Genomic DNA, 25,751 nt, shown 5'->3' on the forward strand with positions numbered 1-25,751 from the left:
AATCTATAAGATCATAAGTAAATATTTGCGACCGGTTTTAAAAATTTACTGCAACACAGGAATTTTGTCAGCCGTGGAGGAACGAAATGTTTACTTTGAGATTATAGATGAAAAAAAGGCTTCCTTCGATCTCGCCCTTCGAAGCATGTGAATGAGACCAGGTAGCGAAAATACAGATATGGGAAATATTTGCGGAGAGCCTTTTGGTGTCCGACACATAGCGCCCTCCAATAGCGTGGCAAGTCTTAGCAAGAATCCGGCGCTTGCGTGGACGCACAAAACAACGTAGTCTATATACCGCAGTGACTAACGGAGAATTGTCAGTAAGACTTCTGCCCTCGGTAAAGTAAGATCGCACAACTGTTGCGTTCGAATTCTCGCTCGTTGAACATGTTACGTTGTAAACAGTCGTCGTGACGGGAAGTTTTGGAAAATCGCACACAACAATTATTTTTTGGACTTTTCGCGACCGAACTAAATATTGTGGTGGCAATGTGCTGTGCTTGGAGAGAACTTTAAAATAACCACACCGAGTGACATGAAAAAAAGTTATAGATCAGTGAATTAATAAGACTTTAATGAGCAAAATGTGGCTGCAAATTTCCGGTGTCGTGTTTTTGTCAGCTTTAATCGCGGCCACCAGATTCGACGGTCCGGAACAATGTTCCTGGCTGCCGGACAACAACGATTCATCGTCATCAAAGCTCGCGGTCACCTGCAAAGTGCGCACTTTGGAGGAGTCCGGCGCCAACATTAGCTCGTTACCGGCCGAAATAACGTCCCGTCTCCGCATCCTCTGCAGCGATGTGCTGTTCTTCGAGAGCAACCTACCATCGCAGGGTTTGCACCGTCTGCACGAACTGGAAGATTTACAAATCAACAGCTGTAAATTGCTCTACATCGAACCCAACTCGTTCGAGGGTCTCTACAACTTGAAGAAATTATCGGTGAACACTCACAACTCCGATTGGGGACCGACAAAGAGTTTGGAGTTGACCGGTTCAAGTTTGCACGGTCTCAAGGAGCTGCAAGTTTTAAACTTGGCGGACAACAACATACGCGCTCTGCCCGACGGCGTTTTCTGCTCCCTCGAGAACCTACAAACTTTGAATCTGTCCCGCAACCGCATCCGCAGCTCGGAGAGGATCGGCTTCAACGTGCCCGAATGTAGCAACAGCGAATTGCAAAATTTGGACTTGTCGTACAACGATCTGCGATCGCTGAACGAGAACTCGGGATTCTCGCGTCTCCGACGTCTACAACAGTTGAACTTGACGCACAACAACATCAGCGAAATATCAGGCGAGGCGCTGGCAGGTTTGGTCTCGCTTAAAGTTTTGAATGTGGCCAACAACAAGATCGGAACTTTGCCGCAAGGACTGTTCGCCGGATCGCCGGAACTGAAGGAGATCCATCTCCAAAACAATTCGCTGTTCTCGTTGGCCAAAGGGCTGTTTCACCGTTTGGAGCAACTGCTGGTGTTGGACTTGTCCGGTAATCAATTGACCAGCAATCACATTGACGCCGGCACCTTTACCGGTTTAATCAGACTAATTATTCTGAACTTGTCGCACAACGCTCTGACTCACATCGACGGACGTACATTCAAGGACCTGTACTTCCTGCAGATACTCGATCTGAGAAACAACTCCATCGGGTTCATCGAGGACAACGCGTTCTTGCCGCTCTACAATCTCCACACCTTGAATTTGGCCGAGAACCGTCTCAACACCATCGGGCCGCAGCTATTCAACGGACTTTACGTGCTGAGCAAGTTGACGCTTAACAACAACTTGGTCGTGAGTATTGATAGCCGTGCTTTCCAAAACTGCTCCGCGCTTAAAGAACTGGACTTGAGTTCGAACGCTTTGGAGGAGGTTCCGGACGCCATTCAGGAGCTGACGTTCTTGAAAACGCTGGACTTGGGTGAAAATCAGATCAGTGAGTTTAGGAACGGCTCGTTCAAGAACTTGAACCAGCTGACCGGACTGCGATTGATCGACAATAACATCGGTAACATTACGCGCGGCATGTTGTGGGATCTGCCCAGTTTGCAAGTGCTCAACCTCGCCAAGAACAAAATCCAAAACATCGAGCGCGGCTCGTTCGAAAGGAACACGCAAATCGAGGCGATCCGTTTGGACGAGAACTTCCTGACAGACATTAACGGTGTGTTCGCGACTCTCGCAACGTTGCTGTGGTTGAATTTGTCCGAAAATCATTTGGTGTGGTTCGATTACGCGTTCATTCCGAGCAACCTGAAATGGCTGGATATCCACGGCAATTTCATCGAACACTTAGGTAACTACTACAAGATCCAGGACGAGATCCGCGTGAAAACTTTAGATGCTAGTCATAATAGAATAGGTGAAATTGGACCGATGTCCATACCGAACAGTGTAGAATTGTTGTTCATAAACAACAATTTCATCAAGTCGGTGAATGCAAACACGTTCCTAGATAAAACTAGTCTCGCGCGGGTCGACATGTACGCCAACGACATGGTGAACTTGGACTTGAACGCGCTACGCATCTCGCCGGTGCCCGCAAACCGGTCATTGCCGGAGGTCTATCTGGGTGGCAACCCCTTTCATTGCGACTGCACCATGGAGTGGCTGCAACTCATCAACAACATGTCTGCGTCCCGCCAATACCCGAGGGTCATGGATCTCGACAATGTCATGTGTAAAATGACGCATTCCCGTGGGATGACACACATGCCCCTAAGCCAGGCCAAACCCAGTGACTTCCTATGCACTTACAAAACTCACTGTTTCGCCTTGTGTCACTGCTGCGAATTCGATGCGTGCGATTGCGAGATGACCTGTCCACAGAACTGTACTTGTTATCACGATCAGTTGTGGAACACCAACGTGGTGGACTGCTCCGGACAACACGCCAACGGAATTCCCCAGAAGATACCCATGGACACATCCGAATTGTATCTGGACGGTAACAACATCAAAGAGCTGCAGAATCATGTGTTCATTGGTAGAAAAAATATGCGAGTACTATACGTGAACAACAGTGCCGTAGAAACCATCCAGAACAGCACGTTTAACGGTCTGCAAGGTCTGCAGATTTTACACTTGGAAGATAACAAATTAAACGAATTGCAAGGGTTCGAATTCGAACATCTGACCAATTTAAAAGAGCTGTATCTCCAAAACAATATGATCAAGCACATCTCCAACAACACCCTGGAGCCGCTGACTTCGTTGGAAATCCTACGATTAGACGGCAATAAATTGACAACATTCCCCGTGTGGCAGTTGACGATAAACACTCGCCTGATCGAGGTGACCCTGGGAAACAACCAGTGGTCGTGCCGCTGCAAGTTCCTGCAAGGGTTGACCGCATGGGTCGCCGATAACGCCGCCAAAGTGGTTGACAGCGCCGATATGATGTGTTATAATATGGAGTCGAAGCCCCCGCAAAGCCGAGAACTGGATTTCAACAGTACCGCGTGCAGTGACTTCTTCGCCGGAAGCTCGGTAATAGATAGCATGCTTGTGTCCGACTACTGGCCGATGGTCGTCGTAACTCTATGCGTGGTGATTTGCCTGTTGTTGTTCGTCGTACTCTGGTTCGTATTCAGGGACTCCGTCCGCGTGTGGCTGTACTCCCGCTACGGAGTAAGACTGTGCAGTTTCCGTGCGGCCGCCGCCAAACAATTCGAGGACAGGGACAAGTTATACGACGGCTTCGTATGCTACAGTCCCAAAGACGAGGAATGGGTCATCCAAGATTTGGCCGCCGAACTCGAGCCAAAATTCCAACTCTGTTTGCAATACAGAGATCTTCCGCACACGCCGTACATACAGCACGCCGCCCCCGCCGTGTTGGAAGCCGCAGAAGCCAGTCGCAGAGTGATATTAGTTTTAACGCGTAATTTTCTTCAGACTGAGTGGGCGCGATTTGAACTGCGGCAAGCTCTACACGAGGCGCTGAAGGGTCGCGTTTTTAAGCTGGTCATCCTTGAAGAGGGTCCGCTGCCAGAAGCCGAGCTCGATCCCGACTTCCGGGTCTACTTGAAAACCGCCGATCGCATCAGATGGGGCGAGAAACGTTTCTGGGAGAAATTGAAATACTGCATGCCATCGGTCGATCCCAGGGGCAAGATCAATGCTAACTACAGACGCAATATCAACAATTACACTATAGATTCTCGAGTAGTAGCCAACGGAGGAGGACATCACACCCACCACACTTATCCAGAGAAGATCAGGGTACAAGTTCCCCCGTCACCGGGTATGCAGATGTTGCCGCCGCCAGCTTATTCCGCCGGCGTGCCCCACGAGTTAGACGACGCCAATTATTCTTCGGCGACGACGGCCACCCCATCGCCCAGGCCTCAGAGGAGGCAGCAGGATCCTAGGCCAATTTCGGATCACATCTACTCGAGCATTGATTCGGATTACAGCACTTTGGAGCGGGGCGGTTCCGGTAGACGTGGACCTCCATGGAGGCCCCACATCATGATGCAAGCCGGTGGCGTCAATAATGGCGGCCAGGCCTATCTTGTGTGATAACTTCATTTTCTGACTGACTAGATGTAACAAAGACTTAAACAATATTAAAATATTATACATGAGTCGAAAACGTGTAATTATTAATTCTTAATTATTGTATTATTTTTGTACATAACTTGTATATAGATATATTTATTTGTTTATTTTTGATTTTTTGTATTATTATGTGAATATTTTTTACGAATTGCAAAACGAATTATATAAATAAAAATACAATGTGAAATATATTAATTGAGTTTAAATTACCTAAATCCCTTTCAGATTTAACTATAATATTTTAAAGATACATAAAAGGTAAGCAATTTTATCCTTATGATATTTAACTATTGGAAATTCAATTTGTTAATGATAAGTTAACCAAATCTAAGTTTATTAAAATAATAACACATTAATACAAACTATAAATATAATTACAAATAATATCTATATAATTAGCTTCATTGATTAACTATTTTATTAATTGAAAATCAAATTTAAGTTATTAATAGTCCTTCAAATAATTACCATAGTTATTCTATAAATGTGTAATTAGTGATTGCAGAAAATTAACCTATATTTTTAAGTTTTTTTGTTCATTATTAATGAAACTTCCATTACTTGATACAATTCTGTTATTTATTTCTTAATGGATTTCAATTAATGATACATATTTTTATTAATTATGAATAAAGGTTTCAATAAATATTTAAAAATTGATTCCATTAAAAAATCTAAATTACAACAAATATCACAAATACTTTCTTAATGTATTTTCGCTATATAATTATAATTTAAATACATATTCATTCTATGTTAATTTTATTGGTAAAAATTAAGATTTACATTAGTAGAACATTGGCTTAAAAATGCTAAGCTTTTTCACATGTCTCTTTTTAAATTAAGACGAGTTTATTCCAGTTATTTGCATATAAATATAATATATAATAACAATAAACTGAAACAAACATGATAATCCTATTCAGCCGCCAACTGATGAAATTGTTATTTTATCCAAAATTTATTACTTAATCTGTTATAAATAAGTTAATATTTGAATAGTATTAAATTAAAAATTATTTTATTTCATCTACAAAGAAATTTGCTTTGGACTAAGTTGGTCACAGAAAATATTAAAGAGGACGACATTCAATTAAATTGTTAATTATTTTCAAAAAATCTTAACTCTGTTTACAGACACATTCTTAAGAATATAAAAAGTCTCTAATGAATATTGAACTTAACTTTGATTAAAAGATTATGAATTTATTGATTAAATTATTTTATATTAGTAATATAAAATAAGTGATGAATTTGTGGCTTGATTACTGATATTGACAATAGATTAAAGAAGTCTAATTTATTAATACACATTCCCGTTATTTGTATATAAATATAATATATAATAATAAACTGAAAAAAACAAGATAATCCTGTACAACTGTTTACAGAAGTGGTTAGTTTATGTCAGTTGTAATTATACAAAATTTTATAATTGTATAATCTGTTATAAATAAATAAATATTTAAATATTACTAAACTAAAAAATATTTTATTCCCTTTACATAGAAATTTGCTACAGCTTCAAGTTGGTGACAGAAAACATTAAAGAGAGGACGACATTTAATTGAATTGTTAATTTCCCTCAAAGAATCTTAAGTTTGTTTACACACACAACATTCTCAGAAAGACAGAAAGTCTTGACGAATATTTAACTTTATTTTCATTAAAAGAATTTAATCGCTGACAAATAAAAATCCAATTCATAAAAGTTTTATTAATAATAAAATGTAGGGGATGAATTTGAAACTTTATAGTTTATAACCAGAAATTTAACTAAATGGTTTGATCACTAAGATTGAAAACAAATGAAAGGAACACGAGTTTATTAACAAACATTCCCGTTAATTGCATATAAATATGACATAATAACAATAAACTGAAACAAACAAGATAATCCTATTCAGCCGTTTACTGATGATGTTGCTTTTTTATGTCGTTTGTAATTATCCAAAATTTAATGCATAATCTGTTATAAATAAATTAATATTTAAATAGTATTAAATTAAACATTGTTTTATTTCTTGTGCAAAGAAATATGCAAGGAAACTAAGTTGGTCACAGAAAATATTAAAGAGAGTTACGACATTTAATAGAATAGTTAATTGCCCTCAAAGAACCTTAACTCTGTTTACACACAAGAAGACAGAAAATCTTATTGCATATTTAACTTTATTTTGATTAAAAAATTTAATCACTGACAAATAAAAAACCCGTTCATGAAAGTTACATTAATAATAAAATGAAGGGGATGAATTTGGAACTTTGTAGTTTATAACCGGAAATTTAACTAAGTGGCTTGATAACTGAGATTGGGAATGGATGAAACATTTTAGTCTTAATTACTTTTTTAAAACACTACATTATTCATGAATATGCCGACACTACATATAACTGAAATAGCTGAAAGATAAAACAGTAATATCAATAAACATAAAACATATATGTTTTATAGGTGAATAGGTAATGTCAAATAACCGCAGAACATTTGCATATGCTATCTTGAATGTTGAAAATTAAAATTTTAAATTATGTCGTTAAGATAAACAATGAAATTCACAAAGACGTCATTAAAATACATTTGAAGAAAATTGATGTCGTATTATTACACATATTATTGCCCGAAACGAGTCACGGAACCATTTAAGATGTATTTATTAAAAATATACGGCTTAAATAAGTCATTATATTTTTATACCTAACATGGTGAAGTTTTATAATTAAAGGTTTTGGAATAAAAATGAAAACATTTATGTACAAATTATTTTATTTTAATTCATCCATAGTTGTAACAAGTTTAGTCAAATCAACAGATGGCCGTACATGCATTACGGGTAAAAGTTACGTCGCCTTGAACCTGCGTTACAAGTTTTTAATGGGTAATACTTCCAGTTATTTGTCACAGACACGTTTCATTTTAGGCTATTTTAATGAATTTTACTACTTTATCACCATCTTTTTGATTAAAATTTTGGATGACATTGGTGATTCGGTTTTGTTACTTTAAATTGTTTTTTAAGTCGAGTATTAATTTGGAAAATATTAAATCACTCTCCAATAATGATGCATTTATTTAATATTTCTTCTCGTTGCTTGTTAATGTTAGTCTATTTGCATATCTCATGAAATCGTCGCAAAAACTTTAATTTGTCACAACTCCTAATGTGCATGTCACCAGGTGAACCTGTATCGATTAGTTGCACCGCATCAATAGCTTCATAAATATGCAATGAAACTTTTTGGAAGTTGTGATTTTATTGAGTAAATAAAGAGGCCATGGAGTAATTAATGTGGTGCGAAGCTATATAAGGTGAGACCTTTATCACAGTTAATGCCCAGTGGTTCTAATATTGAAGGGGATGTCCAAGCCTATGCACAAAGTTCGTCGCACAGTGGGGGATAACTGTATATGCTCGTACTTTTATCTTTTCATTTTATTGATGACAAATTTATTGAAATTACAAATTTTGCGGCTATTTATATTTTCTTAATTATATAAGTAATTTTGTAACCTGTGGTGAGTGTGTACAGGCAATTCATGATTTTATAAATTTAAGTAAAACGTTTTATTTTTTTAATATTAAAATTACTGTAATTATAAATTACAAATTACAAATTGTTATTAGCGTGTAAACAAATACAAACGTTCATTAATAATTCATATTAAGCTTCTTACTCACTCCATACCTGATATTCTCCACCGTGCAGTGGCCAGTAAGTAAACCCAGTGACGGTGTAGATCGTGTCTGGAGTCATCCCCTATCTGGGCAACGGCATCGGCATCATTAGACACCATGACGAGAGCATGCTTTGTGCTGGGCCACTTAGCCCATGTAATCCTTGGGACAATGGACACGTCGACCAGATATTTGGCTTTGTTTTCTACTAATAAACCCTTCACGAACGCATGAGAATTCGTATCAAGTGATTCTATTCAATATATTCGGTAACAACGGATGTGTTTATTGGCTTAATGTTGCCCGTTCAGAAGCTGGACCCAAATCTAAAGTTTTTTTTTTTTAATTAAAACTCGAACCAATTTTTTACTGCACAGTCGGGCGATTTTTTTGCCACGGCAACGACGCTTAAAGTGGTTTGTTTGTTTGTTTGTTTGTGTTAATGAATTTTTGCATCGAATTTTAAATTATATATTTACTTAAATCCAGAAATAAAATTTATTTAATAACTCTTAATGTTTGACCACGGCAAATAATTTTTGTAATGACTTCTCAATACGTCTACCGAATCGATTAATAGTTAATTCGAACTTCTAACCGAGTTCCCGTGTAAAGAACAATGGAGCTAATGCAATCAGATTGTTAATTAGCCAAAGGTGGAGGTGCGCCTCAACCCCGCGTCTTAAGTTTGCTGGTCGTCTTGGGAATACTTCGATTAACAATATTGTCGTGTCTTTTGTGCACGTTGCAATTACTAAGTTTCTTCAGTTCACTACATCTGTTCAGCTTTTTGCGCTTTAACCGAACATGTTCATTATTCCAACCCTCCAAGAGACTTTTAATCAATTTATAATTCAATAAGTACGCCGGAATCTTTAAGGACAAAGGAAGTGTTTGAAATGAGGACGTTGAAGTTCTTGTCTTTACAATTATTATGATTAATAAAATTTTGAATTTTGTGTCGTTAGTCACAATCAGTTTATTTTTAATCATATGTTCATATATCATTTAAGTTTCCTCACTCACGTTGGCAGACAAGGGTGAAGCCAAGCTGAGTCATAGAGAAACTAGACGTGTTTCCCTTTTACAGATAAAGCGAATATGATAAAGGTACACTCATAGGGTGGGTGGGTGCCTTTGCACTTTAAATCCTTTATAATTAAGGAGATTTTAGTTCATAGTATTAGGCATCTTCACGTTAATTAACAGAGAAACTAACATAATGTGATTATCCAGGTTTTTCGTGTATGGAAAGTAAAATTATTGGATTGATGCTGGTATTGTAAATATTTGTGTATGATGTGTGATAATGTAGCCAGTTATATAAATTTATCAAAACACGAGAACGTAGTTTGTTTATTTGTAGCAAAAATATCAAAACCTTTGCCATAATAATCTATTTAATAGAACAGAATGTAAATATAAATTGTATTTAAGTTCGCAGTTGGTTTGGTTTGAGTGCATTGGCCCTTTGCATTTCCCCTGCATCCAATTAAGCTCACATGTAAAATATTAATTTACCTTATTCATAACCCGATTGACGTCGGTAAAAGCCGCCGGCTTATCTCGACATTCCGCAGCACTAACTCCAATGTAAATAAAAACAAACATTGAAATGTGCAAATGCGCACAAAAATGGGTTCATAAAGATCAATCTTGGGCCACACTAACCTACATTATGGAATAATGAATTGTTCAAATATCTTACATACGGATTGCCCAACAAATGTCCATTAAAAAAATTATTCAGCAGTCGTAAACTCGGCATTGTTATGGAAGACGTACTGTTAGTCATTTACATACGCATTTCTTTGATGTTGAGGAGACAAGGAATGGACAAACGACAACGGTACGTAATTGGCAACGTTTGAATGGAGAAATGGTACATTTGGTAATTTATTTAATTGCTTGTTCCTACATGAATGTAACCGTTGATGATTTAGAATGTGATTAATTAAGTTTTTCGACGATTTTATTATGTTATAATTGTCCCATTGACAATTAATTTAGGCTTAGAATTCGATTGAAGAGAAACTTGATGTGTTCTTGGAACCTGATTAAATTCTTTTTACTGTTAACATTCTTATGTGCATTACAAACGTATATTTAAAAGGTTGACGCAGTATTTTAGTTTACTCTCACATGCAACTATTTTACTTTTGAGTGTCATTTTTGTAAATGACATTTTATAATTAATTGGTAGTTTAAATTATACATAAAATCGACATTTCGTGTCAAAGCAAATTAAGTGTGAATACCAATAATCAAATTGATTAACTCATACGTGATATTTTAGTTAGATTTCATTCTCCAATTGACCAAAATTGAATTCCCCTTTATGTAGTTAATGATTTATCTAAAATTTATGACGCACCTACATATAGCTATAAAAGCGCACATTTTCACATAATTGCACTTTTTGCAAATACGAGCAGTACTCCAACCCTATCAACAAACAGCACATCACCTGGCCCACAATTCTCAGGGTTATTACGAATTCACCGTAACCCTCTCACAATTGTCATATCAGCGGGTTACAATGGATTTATTCTGTGTGTGTCTGTAATGTCGAATATCATTTGAAAATATAATAATACAGTGGGTTACCTGCTTGTATCGTTAATCTAAACATTCAGCCCACAATTTTGTGGGACATTTTTGGGGGATTGCTTTCATTGGATTTCATATTTATTTGTGTTGTGTGCAGGTACACAAACACCGGAACACTGGCTCGTATTCCTATCCAGATTTAATTTTGTTTGTATTGATTCTCATTTTACAATCCACTAACGATTCTATCTTTTTACAAAAAACTCACGCTGTTAAAATAACTTCGGTGTAAATAAATGTGGAAGGTAGATTTCGAATCATGCACTCAGTTTCAATTAAGCTCGGCCATTTTCATTGTGTCAATAATTCAGACAATCAAAGTACATAAATAAGTTGTTTCCTTCCCATTAACGTTCTGACACATCTGAGAAACTTAAATCTGACACGTTGGGACCCATTTATGTCCATAAATTTAACTAATACGGCTTGTTTGTTTTGAACCCACGTTTCGGATGGGCAGTTTGATAACTACACTTGATAAAAATTACCTCTTTCACCGGCACCCTCGTTTTTAACCCCTTTAACTTAATCCTATCTTGTTCATTTTCTTAAGTACTCATCGCACCGTTCATTAGCCCTAACAATGGGAATTGTAATGTAAATTAGAATGATGCTTGTGTGGTTTTCCAACTGTGCGGTATTAAAAAAGTCGCAGGATTATTTGGACAAATGTTTGTTCACATGATAATGTTATTCGCCACATTGGTCCTTCAAGTGGGCAATGTGAAACAAATCTTTTTATTCGAAAGTACAAAATAAATTGTAATTATTTAAAATTTATTGATTTAAAACGCTACTTTTTAAAATTATCAAAGGCTGAAATTTACAAAACGCAATATATCGAATTCAGACCAAATTTTATTGCGGGTCATAAAGTGTATTTTCGTATATACCGTTAAAGTGAACCACATCATAAAAAAAATCTAGATTTGAAAATGCTTCAGTGTCTAATTGCCGTCGTAAATTGCTAGAAGTGAAACTACGGAAGGCATCCTTGTTCAGTTAGCATTTGGTATCGTGGTAATAAAAAAAAGCCAGTCCTGTAATTATGATGGAATGCACTACTGTGTTTATTTTTTAATTCTGGGTTCGAGCCAATGAAAAAATGAATGAATATTAATGAAATAATAATTCAGATACTCCTTCCTACTCCTAATAATTACGTGGAGCGGGACATAAAAACAATCAATTTTTGGTGACCTTCATAGTTTGTGTGTTATTGTGATCTGAAACTGTTTGGGAGGCAACGATTAAATTTTAAGGGTATCCGATGTTCAGTTTTTAGTTGTCTTCCAATCGTACGAGAATACTGCTCTCATTTTTTTGAGATTAACGATTTGCCGCTACCACCGACACTACTGGTTGGCCGTCTGGAAAACATCTTGTTATGTGAAGCAGCCGCCACATCAAACAGATTTAATTAGTAAATGGAACACACAAAGGAAACGACATATGAATATATAGTTTTAATTAGCGGGATATTTTCGCTGTTTACCATCCTATCATATTGCGATGTCTTATAATAATAAACTAAGTCGGAGAGAGAACAATAGTCAATTAAATGTTATGATATCGAGGTGATGTCAAACGGGTTTATGCTTTTATGTTGTTTATGGGGCCTTTGTCTACTCGATAATATGTAACAGAGGTGAACAGACAATGTAAAAAAGCTAATTAGATGAACGTGTTCGGTCCTAAGACATATTCGAAAGCTTTCGTTTTTGTTACTGTTACCACAAAATTGCCACCAAAACAGAATGGCGGACTGTTGCTGGGGTTGTATTGATAAGAGTGGGTTATAATTCACATTGGTGCAGTTTTATCATCTGGCTGCTTATCGTTGATTACCGTAAAGTGGTTAGGAATAATTTACCTTAATCCGATGTACAATCGACACATAATCAATAGCAACGTCACAACGAATTATTCATTAATTTAAATTCATAGCGATATCCTGTCATTATACGAAGATTAACTGTAGGTGTTAATATAAAGGTTCACATTGCACTTGGCTGTCGAAATTGTGGCCAGAATAGTGAAATGACCATAATATGAAATTATTGATGTATGCATAGGAAACAGTTTTTGTGCTAATGTCGGAAATGTATTTTCATTAACTCCATTAATCAACGAGTTCATTAAACGGTGGAATTTGTAATTCACCTGGCATTACAATTCAGATCAGGTCTATAAAATTATTCATATTAAATCATATTGACTGGAATTATAATTCGTCCTAATTAATTATTTATTTAATTTCCACACCAACATTATTTTTATAAACATTTTAATTTCATATTCATTTTTCGGTTCTGGCTGAATTAATTTTTACTGAAACACAGTATGGGCACTATTCTGACCACCGTACGAGTTTGTACTTGGGCTTACCAAATACAATAAAAAATACATAGGTATTATTATACAAAGCATAAATGAAATATTTTCTTTTGTAGAATATATATACAGTGGTGGTCATTTTTTTCTGTATTTTTGTCTATGTAAAATGTTAACAAAGTATTAAATTTAAATCAATCACTAAACCTATTCGTTTTCACTGTTCTGCAGTCCATTGAAGCACCAAGCAAGTCAAAATTGGACTTGGCTATTGGTTAAACACTAAAAATAGATTTTATAGTTGAATAGTAAACAAAAAAGCAACAAAAAAAACAACATTATAGACACTAGCATCCAAATCTACTGCTTGATCATTTTTATTATATTTTAATATGTTGCTATAATTATGGCCACTGCTGTATATATCAAAAATGGATACAAGAATGAATAAAACCATTTTTGCACATGTAATCTTTCTATAATATTATGAACTCATGAATTAATTAATAGTCGGAATAATATTTCAATGATTTAATGACATAAAATGTTTGTAAAATGTGCCTCTGGTAATCGAAAATCGAAAAACAATATAATTTATATATAATCAATTCAAATTAATAGTTGTTTACATTGAATATATTACACACAATTTTGTGTCATCAATCCTGATGTTATTTTACACAAATTAAACGAATTAATGCATACGTACCATAAATATCTACATAATTTATTTTATTTATATTTAAGTATTTCAACTTGTCCTCTAATGTAAAGGAATTCGGACATGCGAAGCGTGTATTTACACTCGACTATAAATATATTTAATCGACGCCTATCAAACCGACCGATATTGATTTATTGATACTCCAAATCATAAGTACGATTTAAATCAGTTTTTAAAATTTATATACGTGTTGGGAACATACGTTAAATGTATTTGCATTTCGGAATTCAACTCCTCGATGTAACAAATTCGTGTTGATTTAATATAACACAAAATTATAATTTACAGTTTGTGTGACTTTGCATTACCTTTTTGAATATAAATTTGCTGCGATCCATTGTTTGAAGCCAATTAAATAAGCTCAGATTTGTGCCATTAAAATAATTGTGTCACACTAGTAAACATTAGGTCAAAATTAACGAAAGGTTGCGTTATTTTAACAATTTGTTACAGAAACGGAGTTTACAATTAACAGAGTGCGTAAATTAGCGTTAATTTCTAATTTAAAAAAGACTTTTTGATCTAACTTGTGGTAAAAGGAAGTAAATTGGCGGAAAAATTTAATGGGGCACGTTTTTGTTTTAATACTTTTATTGTGATAATTTATTCTTCATAAAATTAAATAATTAATTTTAATTTAATAATTATAACAAATAATTTTTCTTACTTAAGATAAATATACTTTATAGGTCATACAATTTGAAAACGTTTTTGAATGTTATCAGGTTGTTGTTCAATTTGATGTTGAAAATTAATTACTTAGTACATTCAAACAAATTTAAACCAAAATCAATAATCGTTGATTATATTAATTAAAACCCCCCTAATGGTAAAATGACGATTACTACTTCTTTATTATTGTGGTATTATAAGAACAAGTTTCCGTTAATATTCACGTCAATAACATAAATAATTGGCTTAAATTAATTAGATATTATGAACAAAAAGGCATGATATAATTCTGTATCTATATACTACAATTAAAAGTTTTTATATTTAACATATTTAAAAGTTTAAATTGAGTGTCAGTTTTTATATGATACATTTAAATTCAGAATCAATTTAAAAATGAGAATATTGTCAGGCATGTTCAGTGACTTCGGCAGTATTTCCACTTTTACATTTTCCTGTTTCACCGTTATTCAATATTCAAGCGTACACGATCTTATGGTCAATTAAATATTGATAATTATTGAAAGTGGAAACATATCCAAAACATAATGACACAAAGAAGCTCGACATTCTCACAGTAGGGTATCCTGTGGTCAGTTCGTTAGCATTATGGACCGAACAAGAAATTTGATTATTTATAAAAAGTTTATGATGATCGGGTTACAGCCATTCAATACATTGTGGTAGAAATGTAATACAAGACCAATACATCGCAGAGATTTTTCTAAATATTCCTGTTTATGTGAAAGTATACAAGCTACTTCTCGAATATCACATTATCTTCTTATGTTTGAACTTTGTAAAAATATACATCACACGTAATCATCGACAAACAATAAATCCTTGCATATGAAAACCGAGTGCACAAGCAACAAGACCACTCACTTACATTCACATTTCTAACACTTTTATAAATTAACAAGAACAGTAAAACTGCCCGGAGAGGTCAGGCTCTGATAATTTGTGTAAAATTCTCAAACTCGCATTCAAATGTAGGTTAGATGCGGCAATTTCCTGCGGACTCCATCATTTACCATTACGTGAATTTTAAAGATACTGAAACAGAAATAAACAACGACTCTTTTCGAATGCCAACAACTAATCATCCCATTTGAACGGCCTTAATTAATGTTAAAGGAAAATGTTTTGTTCGATCGCCGCAGGATTTGCAGGAATGGTATGATCGGTTTGCATCTGATTTCCGCACAAGTGCGCAAATCCAACTTGACCGCTATAGAATTAATTTAAATCTTCAGAAAGATGTGAAATGTATTTTACAAAAGCGTAAGATTATAATCCAGTCTTTTTATGTCAATATTTGTGTTATTTTTTAATTAATTCTAATCAGGTTACTAGGAGGTCAGCCAACAATTGATTGTCTGGTTGTGTTGTGGAGCCAAAATTGCTTAGAATTGATTTTAAATTAAATTTACAACAATGTCAGGTATAATTATTGGGTCGGCTAAATTATTCACGTCAGTGCTACAAGAGAATTTATGAAAATATCCATACTGATAATCTGTCTGTTCGGCGTAAGATTTCTTTTTCATTTTTCAATAGACATGGTTTTATTTAATCCTGTAATATAAATTATTGAGAGCAGGAGACCGACTGGTTTATTATTAGAAATAATACACAGATATTGATAGAGATTGATCTAATCCCCAGGAAACTAGTTTTTAGTCATAATAAATATTAATTAACGATGCTGACCGATGTAACCGATTATTTTTTTTTTATTTTTATCTGAGAAAATATATTATTTATTATATACTCCGAAAAATTCCAGAATAACATTACAAAAAACTAGTGTGTATTATAAATGAATTTGACGGTGAATTTTCGAAGATTTAAGAATCAAATAAATTAGTGTTATTATTCTGTCAAAGCGTGAAAAGCATATTTAATTCAACTCAAACAGTTTAATATTCAAATCACCGTATTCCTTGTAAGTAAAATATTTGTCAAGTCATATTTCCATAATTATCTAATGGAAAATCAACAAACAAATTCAGAGCTATCTCTAACCGTAAGACAATTATGTAAATATTCGAGTCCAGTATGCATCCCTTTACTGTAACTCCATTTATTGACAAAACACGGTTCACTGTCCGTCCACATAATTTCACGCCCACCTAAACGTCATTTACATTTAATTTAATCTGTATCAATTCGCTACGATTCCGTTTTAAATGGTGTCTGTCAGGACAATTTGTTTCAGTCAGAAACGACAAAATGTGGAATACACGTCTGCAGTAAACATTAACTTATCTGCGTCTGATTTGTTCCAAAATGTTGACTATGGAGATGACTAATAGAAAATCAAGACACCCCAACAAATTCTATATTGTCCAGATACTGTGGAATTTAGACAAGTGTAAACTATGTTAATTCTGGAATGTGATTGACTTGGGTCTCGACAATGAGGTCCTGTTCGAATGATCCATTTATTGAATGTGCATTCCAGTATGAGGATGAAATGTGCCTTGAACCGAATGCAACTTGTATGTACATATTATAATCAAATGAGGTTTTATTTTATTTACATATATTTAAGTAAGTATTGATGAATCAAAGTAAATTTAACAGATAAGGTTTTAATTATTTATATGTATATCAAAATTATTCTCTTATATTTTATATTATGATTGCACATTGAAATTTACGCAGTATATTTACATTTTATTAATATTTTTCCTGAAATTATTGCATAGTATATTGAAACTGATCCACTCTCAATATTTACATTAAATGTATATTAGAAACTGTTGATGGACAAATATTTGTGCTGGGAAACTAAATACAACATATAAACACACATGCATGATGGACGGATATTTATTATTGCAGTCTAAAATCACAAATACAGGAATGATGATCTAACATTACATTTAATATAATACAACACCTACCTATTCTCAAAAAGTCCGCCATTTGATATCGTCTTATCTATTATTCTCCGAATGGCACATGTTTATACACAAGGCGAATAAAGGAGTAAGACACGTTCGGTTCTTATACCTATATTCTAGATACTGGTGAAATTTAAGCCGTCTTATCAATTACAGCCTTATATCATTTCAAAGGCTGCAATGTGGAGTACGTTTCATTCCCTTGAAATTGAGTGTGGGATTTGTTAAGTCGATGAATTTGTAGGCAGACTAAATATAAACACGGGATTAGGTTCTCGTTAAATCCCATTTTGTGGTCTAGTTTTAATACGAACCAAGCAAAATTTTAAGCCTTGGTAATTATTCAAAAAATTGCTGATTTTAATTCCCGTTGATGATTTCCATGTATTAGAGTTTATACCGTGATACAAATTATTATAAATGCCCATAAGACATAGTCACACGAAACTTATCGCCTATCCAGTGGCTTATAATAAGATGTCTTCTACGTCGTACAGAGTAAAGGCCTCCCATAACGCAGACTATTATGAACCTACCCGAGGCGTGCATATCCACTTCTTGCTCCATAGTGGACTAGTTCACCTACCCGACCGCTAAATCATACTCACCGTAAAACTGCAGCTAGTAGAATGACCGGCCTACGCCTTGAATTATTTCATTGTTTCAGATATTCAACGCAAGAAATGATACGTTGTCCCATATTAATTTTTTCATGGCGCATAGCTCTGACATGTTGTAATATATTTTCCAATGTTGTTACATGTGATGTCAAGATTACGACAAATTGTATGCTATTACAAAGGAAAATAATAATTGAGATATCTATATATAATTTATGTCTAGACAATTAGTTGCCATCCGGATTTATTTTTCTTTATTTTTGATGTATTATTTATTTTAATTATTAAAATGAAGAAACTTACTTTGTTATTATAAATATAACATTCAAATTAAGTTATGGTACCTTATCTGTTTTTCCCATAGCTTAATTTTTTAATTAAAAAAAATAATAATATAAATTACAAAATATAATTTTCGCTTTTTTAAGAAAATCACATAGACTGAAAATTTTTTTCATTTCAAGTATTTGATTATACTTTCCATTCCATTGCAAATAAAACGTAGTACAGTTCACATTATTTTAATAATAATGGAGAAAATAGGAAAAATTAAAAATTTTTATGAATTTTTGAAATAACTTAAATTTCGTTGTTTTAAGAAAATTAGATCCACTGGACTTGTATGTTTGATACATTCTGTTGATACTAAATATTAGATGGTGTTTTCCACACCTTCAAGATGGCTGCATGTAAATTATTATTACTGTGTCCACAGTGTACTATCATGTCCTTTAAAAACAGTAGTAACTTAACATTAATTAAATAATACTGGGAATAATATGAAAAAATAGGAAATTTGTTTGAATTCTTCAAATAACTTAAATTTCGTTCTTTCAAGAACTTCAGATCTACTGAACTTTTATGTTTGAAATAATCTGTTGATACTAAATATTAACTAGTACTGTCCATTCCTTCAAGATGGTTGCACGTAAAGCAATAGTAAAAACAGTAGCAACTTAACAGTAATTTAATAATACTGAGAAAATATGAAGGACTGGGAAATTTATATGACTTCTCCAAATAATTTAAATTTCGTTGTTACAAGAAACTTAGATCCACTGAACTTGTATGTTTGATATATTCTGTTGATGCTAAATATTTGATGGTACTTTCCATTCCTTCAAGATGGTTGCACGTAAAGTATTAGTACTGTATCCACTGTGTAATATCGTATCCTTCGAAAACAGTAGCAATTTAACAGTAATTTAATAATAATGGGAAAATAGGAGAAACTAGGAAATTTTTATGAATTCTCCAAATAACTTAAATTTCAGTAAAAACTCAGATCCAGTGAACTTGTATATTTGAAATATTCTGTTGTTACTAAATATTAAATGGCACTTTCTATTCCTTCAAGATGTACAGCAGTAGTACTGTGTTCACTGTATAATATCATGTCCTTTAAAAACAGTAGTAACTTGTCAGTAATTTAATACTACTGGAAAAAATATAAAAAATTAGGAAATTTATATGAATTCTTCAAATAACTTTAATTTTGTTCTTTCATAAAGCTCAGATCCACTGAACTTGTATATTTGAAATATTCTGTTGATACTAAATATTAAATGGTACTTTCCATTCCTTCAAAGTGGTTACACACAAAGCATCAGTAAGGTGTCCACTGTGTAATGTCGTATCCTTTAAAAACAGTAGCAATTTAACAGTAATAATAGTGAGAAAATAGGAAAAACGAGGAAATTTTTATGAATTCTCCAAATAACTTAAATTTCGTTGTTTCAAAAAACTCAGATTCACTGAACTTGCATGTTTGAAAGATTTTGTTCATACTAAGTATTAGATGGTTCTTTCCATTCCTTCAAGATGGTTATACGTAAAGTAGTAGTATTGCGACCACTGTGTAACATCATATCCTTTAAAACAGTAATTTAATAATAATTGAAAAAATAGGAACAACTTAAATTTCGTTATTTCAAGAAAATCGAATGTTTCAGAAATTCTTTTGATGCTAAATATTAGTACTTTCCAAGATTCTTCAAGATGGTAGCCAGTATGCAAAACATTAGTATTGAATACTCTGTAATATCACGGCCCTTTAGAAACAATAGCAGCTTAACATTATTTTTGCAAATATTCAAATTTTGTTTAGTCATGTCAGCAATCATTATTGTTGAGTATTCATCAATCTGCCCAAAATTCGGACTTTATTTATTCACTCGATCCTCACTCGAATGAATAATAGATTACAAATCGAATTTTAAGCAGATCAAATTTTTTCAATTAATCAATCCTGAATGTGACATCATAATTCAACAAAGACAGTCAGTTATTAAAAATTAAATGTAATTATGTCCCTACACATGCGGATGCCAAACAAATAAATTGGAATTTAATTAAACAACGGCTTCTGTCCTACTCGCGTTTTTCGTTCCCCGAAATCATTAATTTTTTTTGCATGAATGTTGAATGTGCGTCCAAATCATCAAGAGTGTCCCTCGCAGAGCAACTAGATTTTTTTTTTTTTTTCATTTTTCATTTTTCTCTTCCGCGAATATTAATGTTAACGGCTAAAACTAATGAAAATCGCGCATTTCTCATTTTTTCGAGCTGACGTGCCCGCCCACGTTCCGTATCTCATGCTTTATTTATCTTGTTACATAAACCGCGTCCAATTTGAAATATCTAACACTGTGTGGTTGGCCCCATAAATCGACACGAACGGCTTGAATATTTTAATCAAATCCAATAATTACAGCCGTTATTGTTGTAAATTTAAAGGCGCAGTTAACTTCCTGGAGTGGCCGGCGAAAATATACGACTGGATTAACCTGAACTACTACAAATAACTAACCGTCCGATTGAGTTCTTTCTCGTCGTACACCGGGCACAAAATTAGTGATCTCTTTGTCTATCATTCGATTGCGGTTGCCGTAAAGGAGAGCCGTGCTAAATATCGCATCGGGTTTTAAAACGCCGGACTGGTCTACTTGTTAGATGAGAATTAATAGCCGCGACCGTTTGAAGTCAACGTTCTTATCATATCGATCAAGACATATGCATTTCTATGAGCATAAATTCATTTCTGCTAAACTGCCCGAGATCGATAGCGCCAATTTATTTCGTTTTATCTTTTTAATGGCGAATTTTCGTCTTTATCATTATGTGCATAATTAAATTAAGCATCACATTACGGCGCCATAAATTGTATCGCTCTCACGGACGAGTAAACGTTTCACTTAAGAGTGTACAAAAATTCGTCCGTCGCGTCAAAGAATTTCCACACCAAATGTATTCCCCATCACGTAAGGGACACAAAGGGCCCCATTTGATTTTCCAGTCACCATTTTTTCTTTAAAAATGCATTACACAAACTCTTAGAACCCGCTTACGAAAAACAACATGTTGTTCTGACATAACGTAAGCGTATGAGTCGCATATAAACTAGGATCGTGTGGGAAAATAAAAATGCACAGACATTAAAAACACTTACAACATGAAGTGGAAGCAGGAATTTTTAATTTAAATTTTCTGTTTGGTTTATAAATGGCGCACGACGCGTCTTTTTTTCCCTTTTAATCACTTATTTGTATAATAAAAGGCATAATTACCTATTAGTTGTCTAATTGTGTATCTTAATTAGACGCACTAAAATAATTGAAAAAGATAAATGAAAAATATATACATTAAACGAAAAATTGTATGTTATTTTTTAATTTACTAATAAGTTATTAGTAAATTAGTAATAACTTAAAAGATGTGTGTTCCTGAAACATCAAGTGAATGATTAATGAATTATTATATAATTTTATGTGTTATTTATCACACTCGAACTATATAAGCTCGACCTTAATTACGAAATATAATAACGTCGGATGCCAGTGTGACTTTTGAGAAAGCCATTATAAAAAACTGAACGTAAATTATTTAATTATTCTACCACTATTATACAGCATTAATAATCAAGCTTTAAACAAATGAACTCGTGTTTTTAAAATAGTGATTTATGGTAACATTTACTCAAAAACATTAAAAGAATTTTTCAATTCTTTAAAGAAAATTTGATGAAACATTGACCAAAGCATCAGTGGATACAATGTGTGCTCCAGTTAACACAAAAACTGGACGGCATCACAAAATCCAATTACTAAAAGGTGGATCCACTATACAAGTAATCGATTACAGCGAAGTATTTTTAGGATGTGTTAGAATTTTTTTATGGTCGAATGTAAAACTTTATATTCGGAGAATTTATAAATTTTAATAAAAATCATTTGTCAAGGCCCTCGACGTTATTCCTTTTTTAACGGATCGATCAAAAAATTAATTGGGCCGGCCAGTGTAGCATAAATTTTATTCATTTCATTTATTATGATTTCGTAGGACGAATTTAATTATTAAATTATTTTATTTGAATATAAAATGAAAATGATAATTTATAATTTTACTTTGATTGTAATGTTGTATTAATAAAATGACAAGAGCACAATACTATTTCAATTTATAGAATTTAATTCCAATATCAACCATAATTATACACACAAATAATTTACAAATAAAAGGCAACTGGTTAAAAAATAAATTATAGTAAAATTATTATTATAAAAAAATTAATATGTAGTAGCCTTAACTTGAGAATAGAAGGTGATATGTAGGTGACATCAATCCCAGAAAATTCCCAGAAGCCGGAAAGTGGAGAATTCAGCTGACTAAACTTTGGTTTCTTGGATTGCTTTTAGTGCATATTACGAATTTAAGGACAGACTGGCCCTTTTTACACTAAAAAAGAGAAACAATTAACCATCGGTTCTAAGTAAACACTTGTTCCGTAAATGGACTGAAATATTTGGACCTTGACAAATTTAAGGTTACCTACTTCCACTCTCAGATGCTTTTCTGATAATATTTACTTAAAGCAAACTCATTTGGGTATTGTTCGGCCAGAATCGAAAGTTTCAGTTGAAGAGTGGGGAGAAAGGAACTGATGAATCGTCTTTGTTGAAATATGGTCGTAAATAATGATGAATAAAGATATTTAGGTTACTGTGAAAATGTATTAGTAAACAATGGTCGCATTATTATTTTTGACAGTTCGTTTCAATGAAAAGTTATTATAAGATTTTCCGGTCGATGTTATTTTTACGGATTTTAGAACGAACGACAAATTTATTAAACTAACGTTTTCTGTCATTAATTAACTGATTGGTACTTTAAAATCAGACTGCGGGATTGACCATTTGTAAAAGCCACATCACAAGCCGAAAGTAAACTAAACAATAGTTAATCCGAAACACATTTATTGCAATGTGGAACACACATCTGCCCAACTGATTCGTTTTGGCAACTGTACATCATGTCATGGTCCTGTAACTTAATAAGAACGTGCCCGGTACAGTTTTCATTGGAACAGCTGAATGAATATTTAAATTTTCAGAATTAATATGTCCGACCTAGCTTGTATGAAGGGTTAATTAAAATTCAGCTGGTCTCGTTCCTAAATATTTGGGGTATATCAAATTAAACGTGATGAAGATAACAGTATTAATAATAAGAGTGTTAACAACAAATTGTATTTGTATATAAAAAATATATTTTTTAGCTATTTTAAACATCACATTTTAAACAATTTAAAAAATTCCTCTTGGGACAAATTACATCCAATTTCAATAAGTAGGTAGTGGAACTAATAAATTATTGGCAATAAGTACTCAACCGCAGTTAATAAAAATATCAATAAGAACAATACCGCAGGAAAATGACCAAAATAGATTAAAAACGACGTTCAGTGGCAGTCCACGGGTTACAAGAAACAGATAAGATGAAGCAACATAACGGCGGATACGTGCATGTCATACGCAGCCATTCAGAGAGATAACTACCAGAGCTTGCGGCTTGATCGATCAAATCTGATTTGTACGATTCGTTTTTTCCTTACATACTTAACGATTTCCGACTGGGAAAATTTACTATTAATTACGTTTACGGTGCTGTAAATACATCCTTGGAAACAGAATCAACACACGGTGAAGGTGCAATGAAACAGCAATAGTGCATAAATTGAGAAAACATTTCTTCATACGTGTTAAAATTACCGGTGGCAGTGTCATGCTGTATTATTAAATCAAGGCTCCACATTATCAAACTATGTAAATTTAAAACCATCAATTAGTATGTGATAAAACATAAATATTATATAAAATTGCTAAATAAATAAATTCTTTATTATTAACATATATATGACCCTTTATTATTCTACATACGTAAACTAAAATTAGAAGTTTAGGTATGGGACGCTCAAACTCACCTTAAAAATAAACACGCATAGAATTTTTAATTTCGGGAAGAGCAACTACAGTCAGTTTCAACATTCGAATAAAAAAATGTTTGTACAAAAATAAGTCAATGTGTCACCATTCAATGTAAACATTGTTGGGAAAATATCCTTAACAGCTTCATTAGACCTTGATGACAGATTTCGTTACAATTTATGATTTTTAGTTCAATTGTAAAATGACCTAAAACGTGACATTCTGGTAGCAGAATACCAGACATTTACACACCCTCATAAATTCAAATAAAACTACTGTGTAAACGGGGGGTATGCAGTTTCACTAACCCAATTACAAAATGTTGTTCAGACAATTGTTAAATATTTAGGTGAGATTCCTATTATTCAACCGTTCTTGTACTTTTATTGTGCTTCTTCGGAAATATTACTGTTCTTAACAGTGAAATATCGTTTTATAACTGTGTAAAATTTTATTCTTAAATCCAAAGAAAATTAGGGACGTGGATGTGCAAAGAAAGCATATCTAATTCGGAGCTACTGCAAATTGACCTACATTTTGGTCCATGAATAATTTTAAATAAGAATTACAAAATTATTGAATGACTAAGGCAAATTTCCAGAACTATTATCCATTAAATATTTTATTCATAAAGTTTTATTTTGCCATAATTTTTTAAAATAAAGTGAATAATAAATATTTATAGGTTGAATGTTCTTAGGATTTAATAATTATGAATAACGGAAAATGAAATTTAATTAGACTTTATGAAATCTTCAGTGCAATTTCACAGTAAAATAATGAAGTGACGAAACAATTTACACTAGAATCTAAAATACGACAATTATTTTAGAATGCATTAGACAATAAATTTTAACAAACGATATGTGACTTCATTTCCTCGTTCGCAATTGCCAAAAACAACAATTCTGTAAATACCAAAATTTAAAAATAGCGTTTGTTTTCATTCCGGCGCAGCATTTTGCTTCCCTCAACTGAGTAAGATTAACTGTCCCTTCCAATGTAAACACTCTCTAAAGAGAAATTTGTTAAAAGTGAAATTACTGACGGAAATTTTGTTTGCTAAGTAATAAAATATCGACTGTGGGATAACAAATAATATAAGATATATTTATCTAGATAAATAAATAAATTCGGATAAAAAATACGTTAAAAATGCAGAGCATAGTGTAATATTTGATTTATAACTGGCAGTACAATTCCTTGAAGTAGCTATCCTACAGTCATCAGAAAACAGACAATTTATTGACCTATTTTAAAATTTATTGGGGTAGGGCCATAAAATTAATTGTGCCGTTTCTGAAATTTATTTCTAGCTACCGGTTGGGAAAGCATAGCCAATAAACTAATAAAACAAAAAAAATATTTTGT

The 25,751-nt window shown here is 33.4% G+C and overlaps 1 protein-coding gene across 1 annotated transcript; it reads left to right on the forward strand.

Moving 5' to 3' along the window:
* Nucleotides 1-352: 352 nt before the first annotated feature.
* LOC109596545 (toll-like receptor 7) lies at nt 353-4,759 on the forward strand. Its single transcript, XM_020012113.2, has one exon. The coding sequence runs from the start codon at nt 579-581 to the stop codon at nt 4,527-4,529; it is 3,951 nt and encodes a 1,316-aa protein (XP_019867672.2). The 5' UTR covers nt 353-578; the 3' UTR covers nt 4,530-4,759.
* The last annotated feature ends 20,992 nt before the right edge of the window (nt 4,760-25,751 follow it).

Source organism: Aethina tumida, chromosome 3 (assembly GCF_024364675.1).
Source record: "Aethina tumida isolate Nest 87 chromosome 3, icAetTumi1.1, whole genome shotgun sequence".
Classification (NCBI taxonomy): Eukaryota; Metazoa; Arthropoda; class Insecta; order Coleoptera; family Nitidulidae; genus Aethina; species Aethina tumida.

Coding starts and splice junctions, on each gene's coding strand:
- LOC109596545 (XM_020012113.2), top strand. CDS start 579: ATGAGCAAAATGTGGCTGCAAATTTCCGGTGTCGTGTTTTTGTCAGCT.